Source organism: Limulus polyphemus, unplaced genomic scaffold (genome assembly GCF_000517525.1).
Source record: "Limulus polyphemus unplaced genomic scaffold, Limulus_polyphemus-2.1.2 Scaffold836, whole genome shotgun sequence".
In the NCBI taxonomy this organism is placed as follows: domain Eukaryota; kingdom Metazoa; phylum Arthropoda; class Merostomata; order Xiphosura; family Limulidae; genus Limulus; species Limulus polyphemus.
In genome coordinates this window covers 322367-334537 of record NW_013666446.1, presented here as the reverse complement: position 1 = coordinate 334537, position 12171 = coordinate 322367, and the positions used below count along the sequence as shown (strand labels likewise).

The window sequence follows — 12171 nt, the reverse complement described above, 5'->3', positions numbered from 1 at the left end:
TCAGAAACACTAACAATCTATACATAATAATGAATACAAAAATTTCATATCGAATTCAAAAATTAATCTATTTATGTGGTTGAGGAAAATGCATTCGTGGTTCTATTGGGAAAATATTTTTTGTCATGTAACTGTTCGGTATAATTGCATTCAAAAACGAAATTTGTGTCAAAGAAACGGAAAAATATTGATATTACGCCTGAAATTAGAAAAATACTAGGTATGTAATTATACAATTGGTTAATTAGCCCTCAGAAGGAAGTAAACATTGTCATGGAACATGTTAAACAAAAATTTGTTTTTGTTGCTATGGGGGTGAGGGCAAGATTTTTGTTTTTAATAAAACATTTTCACTCAAATATTATGTTCTCGTCAAATAATAAATAGAATATTAAACTATAGAGGGCGTTAGAATTACAAAGTCGTTAAGCTCGAAGAAGAACATAAAGTGCATGTAGACTCCTACAGAGGAAGGAGACTATTGATTTATTATTTGTTTTAGTGCAAAGCTACAGAGTAAAATATCTCAGTCCATCACGAGGAATTGGACATCGAAAGTTAGAGTTATAAGTCAGAGAATTTACCGTTGGCTCACTAGGGAATCAAGAAGACTAACAAATGGAGGGTTTAATATTATTACATGATCTCAGTTTCCGAATTATTGTTTGGTCTGTTTTACTGTTACTTGGGGCTTTACACTTTACTTGCAGATAGCATTTTTTTTTAGTTTTAGTTTATTGGTGTTTTAAATGTATTTCACGATCACTGTTTAAGATTTTACAATGAATTTTCTTTAGTGTAATTTATCCCAACAAAAATTATTTTTACTCGGTGTTTTATTTTACGTCACAAAACTGATAATAAACATTATTAGTGAAATTTATTAACATTTTGTTTAAGGTTACAATTAATACTGCTAAAACATACATGCATCTGAAAAAATATTTAGATAAAATTTTATATATATCTACTTAAATATTTCCGTTTTAGAAAAGTTGTGATGCTTGAAAACTTTAAAATATCATGTTAATTTTTTGTTGTTGGTTAAAACACGCTTCGGTAACTTTCCTCCACTTTAAGTTCGTGATCCAGAACAGTTGTTTGCAGCAGAAACAAGGAGTCGCTCACTGTACCAATGATACAGAGAGAAGAAGAACACGCAAAAGTCAAAACCTAAGATAGTTACTGACAAACCTTCTTTACTTATGGAGTTAGATTTCTACCCTTAGGCTTTTTTTCTTAATATATAGCGAGCTAATCGAGATGGTTTTATGTGATTTGTTAGGTAAAATATGTTATAAAAAAAAAAACATCTACTGTTGCGTAACATTTTACATCAAGCAAACACACGATTGGTTTAGACGCGTATTGTTTATTACCAAGTTTTAGTCTTCAGACAACAGTGAAAGTTATGAGCTTTACACGATGTATTATGTTAGGTTAAGTACATAGTTTTATTTGCCTATTAGCGAAAGGTAACGAAACAATGAAAACTTCTAGGCCTAAAAATTTTCATGCAATGCCAAAATTCAAAGGAAAATATATTGATAAGGTCATCAGGTTGTCTACAGGTGTCTTTAAACCACGAGTTGTGGATAGTATACACGATTGTTTTCATCTAATCGCGTTTTTTTACCTAAAAAAACAGTAAATCGTCAACTACTGAGTTCCGGGAGCTAAAGGTGATAGTTCCAGCGGAAAGCGTAGGAGGGAAAGATACGTGAATATATGTTTTATTTTTCGCTCTCACAAGGAACCAGTTATTGAAAACAAAAAACGGAATAAAAAAAGAAGAAAGAAAACACTTGTCGTTGCTTCCTTAGTTTAAAGTGAAGAATTTATAAGTGGTAAAAACACATACATATTTTTTTCAAGTATACGTTGTTGTGTGTGATGTCAAGCACAAAGCTACACAAAAAGATATCTTTGGCCACCACAGGTATCGAAACCCGATTTTATGCGATATAAACCCCCTCAGACTTAACAATGAGTTTTTTAATAATAATAAGATAAAATGACTAATAAAGAGCACTAACGACACAAAAGTGCTTGTTCTAAATTAGGTATATTGGATACTGATACCCTAACTTTTCTTTTTTTATCATATCTACCGAGGCGTTGATCCCCAAATAACCTTTTACTGTTGAGGTACTAATCTCCTAAAACACTTCCTCAGGCTGTTGATTGTCAGTGGCTAAGGGAATTCTTCTACTTCGTATCACATACCAGGTAAACACTTGCCGACGTATAAACAAACAAACACATGCACGGGTATTAGTCATACGTCATGCTACGAAAGCCAGCTGGTAGCTAATACAAAATAGTGAGACTTGGAACGTGGCCACATCTCCACCCTGCATTCAGTCGAACAGTTCAGTTTCTAAATGGTGTAATCAACTGTCCTACGTTTAATATTTGTTAGATACATCCGGGATAAAAGAACTATAAGTAGGTCAATATCTTTAGTACAGAAAGCAGAAGAAAAGAAAGATATAGTATTATGTTAGTGATGCTTAATAGTAAAGCAATATCCATCTCATTAATAAATTGGTACAGATCGGTAGCTTTAAGTATACGTTTTGAACTGCACAACGAAGCTCAAGGCGCAATTTTATTTCTGTGCGCGAATTTCTTGGCAAGGGTTTTTCATTCACTAGATGTTATGTGCCCTTAATGCATAGAAAATCACCGCATGGAAAAAATAAGAAATTAAAAGTATGATTCTAATCAGTAAAAACACCAAATGGTGGTAATTTATAAATTACTATCATGGTTTTGAAGATGGGGAGCATTTTTGATATTGTTTGTTATGACATCTGGTGAGCAATTGTGATATTATTTCTTGTGGCATTTGGTGTCAAATTCTGATATTGTTTCTTGTGTGGGATCTGGTGAATAATGCCGATATGATTTCTGGTGACATATGGTGAGCAATTCTGATATTATGTCTTGTGACATCTGGTGAGTAATTCTGATATTATGTCTTCTGACATCTGGCGAGTAATTCTGATATTATGTCTTCTGACATCTGGCGAGTAATTCTGATATTATGTCTTCTGACATCTGGCGAGTAATTCTGATATTATGTTTGGTAAGGAATTTTGATATTATATCTGGTGACGTTTGGTGAGTAATCCTGTTATTTTTCTTGTGATATCTACTTTGTTACGTTATTATTAATCAGGAAGTCAAATGCCAGTCAAAATTTCAACAAGTAATTAACAAACAAGTCTGATAGACCTCGGCTTTGGTTCATATGTTTTGTACGACTGGCGAAAAGGAAGGCAGCCAGTCAGCAGCATTCTGCCTCCCCTATACAATTTGAGAGACTGACTGTCACTCTCAACTTAAATTGCAGGAAACATTTTGCGTCATCACACGGACACGAACATGGTTCGCCAAATCCGACATCCAGAGGAGCCTGTGTTTTTAGATTCTGTGTACTATATTTCCCCCTTCATTTTTTGTTTTATTTTTTGCTTCTTTCATGGTTATTAAATATTCTTTCCTAATGGGCAATATGTGGGTCGCGGGTTCGAATCCGCGTCACCGAACATACTCGCCCTTTCAGCTGTGGGGGTGTTATAATAATGTGACGGTCAATACCATTATCTTTTGGTAAGAGAGTATCCCAGGAGTTGGTGGTGGGTAGTGTTGACTAGCTGCCTTTTCTCTAGCCTATCATTGCTGAATTAAAGACGGTTAGCGCAGATAGTCCGCGGGTAGCTTTGAGCGAAATTCAAACCAAACGTTCCTAATGGGAATACACTATCAAACACTTACCCATCTTGACCAATTGAAGATTATTAAACACAACTTGCCTAGAGGTCCTTCCAAACTATACCAGTTATAATAGGTTATATAACTTCTTAATGTTAAGTTTAAACAGCAAAATATATCAAATTTCAGTTTGGGTTACAAAATAGGACGAACGGACATGATCAAAGTCTGTAAGAATATGCGCCGTTTTGTTTCAAAGAAAAATGTATAAAATAACCTGTGAAAGGTCGTGGCATGCGAACTTTGACCTACCCGTAGCGATAGTGAGGTAATTTAGGTCGTAAAACCGAAATTATTCTGGCAGTCTCTCTCTCAAAAACTCATCATTTGTAAAGTTTTAATCATACAACATAATACAGTGAATTCTAGGTTTATTTGTTTGTTTGATTTTTTGCACAAAGCTACACAATGGGCTATTTGTGCTCTGCCCACCACGTATATCGAAACCCGGTTTCTAGCGTTGTAAATCCGCAGGCACTCCGCTGTGCCACTGGGGGGCGAACTCTTGGATTTATTACGGTGTCCATTAAGATTTGTAAGGAGTTATATGTTAACACTATGTTGAGCATTGTACACCTCAAATCTTGGTTAGCCTGCGTCCTTTATGCAATGGTCAGAGAATATAAATACATCCAATTTAAATTGTTATTTTCAACTATTAGAAACAGTATACATGATTTGCTGATGGTGCACTCTTCCATACTCTCATAGAAACTACTTTTGAAGGTTAGAGGGATGTTGGAAATAGACTAAGTTACAAAGTCTTTGCGACATCTGTTGGTGATACATGACACTCTAATAATGCACAACATAATTTATCTAACCTATATAAAAGCCAGTGTGTGTCACGTCACATTACGCTTGATTTCTCGAAATAGGAGGAATCATAAAAGCCAAAATGCATTTATCCAGATAAGACTGGTCGATTACAGTCTGTCCATTACGATTTTAGTGTCGCGGGTGCCGTAAAACGTTATAAGTATAGTGAGTGTTGATATGATAAGTCTAAAGTAAAGACGTAGTGTGGGATCACCTAACCTATAAGAACCAATTGCATAAAATTTATCATGAAATTAAAAATATCGATTCAATTTTAAACTTAAATCGTTTCTGAATTAAGCCATTTTCTGTTACATCACCAACGTTTTTAATATATATAAAAATAATAATCTGTAATCAACAGAGACTAAGTTGGGAAATCAACAAATATTATTCCAGTTTTGTTGTCTATTACATTTCATACTTATACATAGACTAACAACAATATTAGGTTATACCTTTGTTGCTAAGCAGCATGACATAAAAGCCATTGTTGGAACGTTGTGTTACTAAAACGCAGTGGCTTTCTCTACATTAGAAGTTGTTAATCTGATTTTTACCAATAATTATTCTATGAATACACCACGAATTCATTTCATGAACATCTTAATTTTGATTGGCTCACAAAGGAATTTACCGACGTTTGACTGCCTCCACTGCACTTTTCTGCCTATTTGTTGGTCAAGCTTGATTTCCCAAAATTTATTTATTTCTGTTAGCTATGAAATGTGAGTTTAGGTTATACTATGAGGAGGGGGTGGGGAGTAGTAGTACTTGCCCCGTCATTTTTGACGTGCTATACGCTAGTCATGCATAAAACATTATCAACCATATACCACATAACAGTGAAACATAAGACGTTGTCTACATATACTGCGTAATAATGATACACGAGACGTTGTCTACATATACTGCGTAATAATGATACACGAGACGTTGTCTTCATATACTGCGTAATAATGATACACGAGACGTTGTCTACATATACTGCGTAATAATGATACACGAGACGTTGTCTACATATACTGCGTAATAATGATACACGAGACGTTGTCTTCATATACTGCGTAATAACGATACACGAGATGTTGTCTATATATGCCACATAACGATGAAACTTAAAACACTGTCAACCACATAGTATATAACGGTGATACACAAAACTCGGTCAAAATATCTCACACAATGGTTATATACAAGGCGTTGTCAACATACTCCGTGTAATAGTGAAACATAAAACGTTGTGAACATGTATGAAGTAATGATGATACATAATACGTTGTCAACGTATATCATATAATGATGATACATGACACATGTTATGACAACGCTTTCAACCACACAATGGTGACACCTAAGGTTCATACTCCACATAATGCAGTACTTCTAGCCTGCACCATGTGTTAAAAATACGTACAACGTTATTACCCTCATACAAGATGTTGACCCCCTCAATCTTGCGTCAAGTAATGATGGAGTGCAGGAGGATCATGTGTTAAGTTCGGGTTTCTCCAAGTGATTCGCTCTGCTAAGGGTCACTTTAAGGGGTACAAGTTTGCGGTTGGGGCGGAACAGAGAGCTATTAAGAGTTGAAAGAGTTATTGAGGGACAACCATTTATATCCTTGTAGTTTAGTTGTTGTTTTTCACGGTAAGTCTATTAAAGCTATATATTTATAAGAAAAAAAATCAGTCTGAAATGCTTAAGTAATCAACTGGCGTTTGAATATTATTTTAAGGCCGAGAATAAACATGTTAATTTTCATGTTTTCTTTACAATGGAAACGTGACTCAATAAATCCGCTGACAAATATTTTCTAACTATTTTGTTAACAAAAGGAAACATAAATAGCAGTTATAAGGTTTATATTTGTGTGTTTGATGTTTCTAAGGTAAAATTGTGTTTGTCACAGATCTACTTGATCACATTTATCTTCAAACGCACGTTCCAAAAACGTGAAATTAAACAGATGAATAGCTCTAGAAATCCTGAATAAGTGGCCTTTTTACTGGCAACTTGTTCTCAGAAATAACCAAACCTGAAATTTTATTATGAGCGTTTATTTATTTATTTTGTAATTTCTCAAAGAACTGTTCTGACTATGTTGATTTATGAAGCAACTTGTATGCAAATGTCTAATAATTACCTTAGAAAGAAATTATATTTTTGAAGCCATCATTATCAAGCTCGTAGTTATTCCACGCTTCTATCATTAAATAATGCGAGATCAGCCCCTTAATTGATTAAGACTTCTATTTTTCCCGCCTGACAAGCAGTGTGTGTATTAGCTTGACATCAGTCAGTGGGTGCAAGTTTAGCCCCTTAATTAACACACCTCTCTCTTCCGTCTGATTAGTAATGTGTTTGCTCACTTGACATCAGTTAGTTGTTCTTTCATCAGTAGGTTAGCTCTAGATCAGCTGCTTAGCTGTCATTATTCACTCTGTAAGGCTAGTTAAGTGTTCATTTATACCTTTACACCTCTATTCTTTCTACAAGATTTTTCGTAATTTCTAACATTTAGTTATCCATCCAACACCAGCTTAATACTATCACGTAGCACCCCCCCCCCCCAGTGGCACAGAGGTATTGCGGACTTAAAGCGCTAGAAACCGGGTTTAGATACTCATGGTGGGCAGAGCACAGATAGCCCATTGTGTAGCTTTGTGCTTAACTTCAAACAAACAAAGAAACTATCACATAGCCCATCCCCGTATTCGAACGTTCCATACTCATTTCTTTCATTAGACTGTTCATCGACATTTCATATTAATCCATACAGTCTAGAATCCTTCTTTCAAAGAACTTAATTACTTGTCAAATTAAGCTATCCTTCCGTCCATTTGTGGGTACCTGAGTGCGACAATCCGTTCGTTAGCCTCATCTTCCACCCTTCAAACGTATTATCTTTCCATCTGCCATTGATATTATATTCTTCGTGTAGCCATTTACCTGTTTGATCGTTCGTCCATCTTTAAGTTTGTTTTCTTAACCACCAAGTCTTTGCCCATTCGATTCCCTGACAATATTTGTCAGCCCCTTCTCTAGCCAATACTTCCATTAACATTTACAATAGTATGTGAATTCAATATAAAAGTTAACTGACCTTCCAATGTGAAAAGTCATCCCCCCAAAGCCTAACAACACACACACCCATGAAATTATTTGCGTGTTCACCTGAATGACACTTCATGCACTCAAAAAATAGTATTAATACAGTAGTCTCTTTTTTCGTTAAATCAAACAATTTATGAGTTCTACCCCGTAATATACGTAAATGTTTGTTCTAAAATAACTGGCTAGGAGGTCGACTCCCAATCTGAAGGTCGCAGGTTTGAATCCCCGTCCCACCAAACATGCTCGCCCTTTCAGCCGTGGGGCGTTATAAGGTACGGTCAATCCCATTATTCGTTGGTGAAAAGAGAAGCTGCCTCCCCTCTCGTCTTTCACTGCTAAATTAGGGACGGCTAGCGCAAACATCCCTCGTGTAGCTTTGCACGAAATTCAAACAAACATTTAACTGCAAAGAAAGAAACAATGTTTACCATTTACGGATGTGAACTTTAACTGTTATGGGATTTTTTCTTACTCTTTTCTTTATCCCACTACAAGATATTAAAACACTAGTCTAAGCTTTAAAGCAAACTTTTGTTATCACTATATCGAGAAATTGTACCAGCAACTTATACAAGGCGTATAGGAAACACTCTCAATCTTACAGTTTTCTAAACCTTAACATCACAATCTCATCGTACTTTTCCATTAACCGAGTGCGGTTGTGGGAAAATACTTTAAACTCCAATTATCAAATAAACATTAATTTTGTTTATTTTACTTGTCTAGTTAATCATCAAAGTGGGAGGGGAAGTTCCACAAGTTTAACCAATTATGAAAAAATCTATCTTACTCTTATGGTATAGAACGCATTACCTGGAGATATTCTATAATAACATGTCGTTGTAGCGGACTAAAAAACCAGGGTAAAAAACAACAACAATTACTTGTTAAATATTTGTTATATTTAATAAGTAGTTTTTGTTTGACATTGGTTGACCCTAGTCAAACAACTAGAGTAACAATTTTATCACTTAAAAAAACAATTAGTAATCCAGTGCCTGGCCAGGACAAGATACAAATATTAATAAATAATACAACATAAATCTCAATGTGATTAATTTCAATGAATATAAAATAAATTATGAAAAAGAATAAAACAACATAATTTGCCAGAGAATAACACAAAGTTAATAACACTTTTCAATATCAAGAACAATATCGAGAAATAATTAGCAATAATTCTTTCTGACTATATCTCGTGATCTTGCTCGATTCCAAGATCAAGGAAGGATTTTCATTTAGTGATTAGACCACGAGGTTACATCTCATGTTACCAGCCATTACCATAAATGTACATAATTTTACAGTATTAGTATCTGTACATCACCGCTAGAGGAAGCTTGTATCATTTTCATTATACACACATACATACTAAAAATCAACGTACTCTAGATGGATACATTAGAGTGTAAACTGAATTGCTAAAATTAACTTTTTATATAATTGTTTGTTATTAGAAATACGTCAATTATTCAATAAAAATAACTTTTATTCGCTAACTGTAAAATGTAGGATAATTTTTACCAATTTTTTAAAACGTTTTACTTAATTTATAAGTACTAAATCTTCTAGATTTGTCCTAACCCAAATACCCAGGAATAATTAAAATTTATAACAAACCAATCAAGATTAGATGTTTGTTTTGCATGATAACATATCAAAATGAACATACATTTATAAGATAAGGGAAGAATGACAGTTAAATTTTGTTGGAGAAATATTACAGTAAATTTCTGTCTAAGAATAATCCAGTATGGAGCTGAACTTGGCGTAATGGTTCGCGAGCAGGACTATGGATCAGCAGGTCCAGGGTTCGCGTCAAATTAGTGCAAAAATAAAATTTAAAAATTGCGTTCCGCACTTTGAGGTCATGGTTGTGATAAAAGTGGTGATCAGATCCTATTATTTAGTCAGAAAAGAGTAGCCCAAGAGTTGGCGGTGGGCTCTGTTGGTTAGCTGCCTTCCCTATAGTCTGTGATTTCAAAATTAGGGACAGCTAGTGATATTAGCTCTTGACTAGTTTTATACAAATAAACAGGCACCACTGCCAACTCTTGGGCTACTCTTTTACCAACGTGTAGTGGGATTGACCATCGCATTATAACGCCCCCACGGCTGAAAGGGTGAACATTTTTGGTGAGACGGGGATTCGAACTGTGACTCGCAGATTGCAAGTCAAGCGTCCTAACCACCTGGCCATTGCTCTTTTTTAATTATCACAACTTTCAATTAGTTATATACACAACCGTCAGAGTTTTGTTTATAACAGATACATTATCAGTAAGTTTTTTATATTGAACTAACAGACGTTCATGTCAACTCCGAAAACCTCGTGTCAAAGTATTCGTAACTGAGTAGAAAAATATAATTCAAACTAAAAATTTCTGTTATTATTTTCAGTTTTAATCTGAAAATTAAAATCTAAAAATCTCACACCAACATGAAAATTAAAAACTGAAGATCTCAAACTAACATACAAATTAAAAACTGAATATCTCATGATAAAAATAAAATTAAAAACTGAATATCTCATGATAAAAATAAATTAAAAACTGAGTATCTCATGATAAAATAAATTAAAAACTAAAGATCTCATGATAAAAATAAAATTAAAAACTGAATATCTCATGATAAAAATAAATTAAAAACTGAAGATATCATGCTAACATAAAAATCAAAAACTGAATATCTCATGATAAAAATAAAATTAAAAACTGAAGATATCATGCTAACATAAAAATTAAAATGATGAAGATCAGTTCCTACCTTATAACATAAAGTTTACATATATATATGGATTCTTTTAAGAGTTTATGATATATTTCACTCACAAAATATTCCTTTGAGGACTTACTGTTCATCTATTTATTTGTGGAGATACGATTTTAAAAAATCATTTACATAAAGCAAGAGGCTGGTTGTTTGTTTTGTTATTAAAGGCAAAGTTACATAATGGGTTATCGGTATTGTGCCCACCGCGGGTATCGAAACTCGATTTTTAGCATTATAATCTCTCAGATCTGCCACTGAGCCACAGGGGTTAAAGCAATGGTAGTAGAGAAACTGTAGCTTCGTCTTTCAGGAATTATGGCTTTTGACCGTATCTCAAGTTTATCAAACATCCCATATACATTCCTCTTCCTTTCGTATGCATTTTATTTTTCTCATATCGATGACTGAATTCATCGTCATCTTGGCAACAGCTCAAAATATTTTAATGATTCTTTTTATAAAATACTGATTTATTTGTTTACAAGATATTGATTAAATGCCACGAACTGGTTCCTCTCGTTGCCGTTGACGGAAAATGCTTTATGCTCAGATTGAAATCCTTACCTTCTACAAGTGATGTAAGAAGAGTGACATTTGCAGCCTTCCGTCGTCCAGCTGGAAGGTTTAAACCTATCTTCTCGAGTTTGTCACGAAGCGTTCTTCCTCCATTTTTAGACTTAGCTCTGAAAAATATTAAGCACAATTTTAGAAGTAATGACAATCTAATTATTTTTCGAATATACTGACTCCAGTCGAATATATGTACTCGTGTTTTTGTTTGTTTGTTTTTTTTTTGCTTTTTTTTTACTTCTACCCAACTAAAATTATAGCTGATCATCTTAGTAAAGATGAGCTTTGTATTTGAATTAACTAACCAATAAATAATATAGATTCTCTTTATCCCACTTATAAAAGATATCATCGTTTTTAAACATGATGAATCATACAAAATCCTTAAAAAACAAGACTTCTCTAGTAAAGAATATAACAAAGTTAAAAATGCTTCAAGTGGAAAACCGCTCTGTGTAGTTTCGTTATTTTTAAGAACAATGGGAGTATATTAGTACTTTAGCCTGAAAAGCAACTTAGGAAACAAACTTTAAGGGGAAATGTGGAACGAGTTGATTTTGAACCTAAGTCCATGTTTAGAAGGCAATGCTTGAGCCACTTAAACTATCGAATCTTTAAAAGTTGCAAATCTCAATCTCAGTTTAATCGTTATGATTTGCCAATTCTCATATTTCCAATAAAAACGACGCGAAACTTTATAGGACGAGAATCCATCTTTAATATTTTCTTTTTGATCGTGAATGTTCATAACGATTCGTTTCATCAAATACATGTAGACTCTAGATATTAAATAGCCATTAGGACAGCTTCAGATTAAGACTAATTTCAGCCTTTACAAAGAAACTGAATGCACAGATCTCAGACTCTAGAACCTGTTGCTTAGATGGAAGTAACGGTCGGTTGAGATATCTTGAGTTTAAATAAGAATGAAAAAGTAATTTTCAAGGCCGTGTAAATTAAATAGTAAATTGAAATAGTATATGGATAATCATATGAACAAAGCATTAAGTACGCTATATCGAAAGTAAAACTGTTACAAACGCTAAGTTTATTATTGGAAACTTGGATATTGCAACGAAATTACACGATATAAAGTTGAACAAGATATTAAAA

At 33.9% G+C, this 12171-nt stretch overlaps 1 protein-coding gene across 5 annotated transcripts in view; it reads right to left on the bottom strand.

Annotated features, from left to right (window-relative positions):
- Window positions 1-12171, bottom strand: part of LOC106460785 (transcription factor AP-2-epsilon-like) — a 188709-nt gene that overhangs the window by 19178 nt on the left and 157360 nt on the right. For all 5 annotated transcript variants that reach the window (XM_022387580.1, XM_022387581.1, XM_022387576.1 and 2 more), the window contains exon 5: window positions 11053-11171. In XM_022387580.1, the coding sequence (XP_022243288.1) occupies window positions 11053-11171 (119 nt within the window). The remainder of the gene's footprint in view (window positions 1-11052; window positions 11172-12171) is intronic.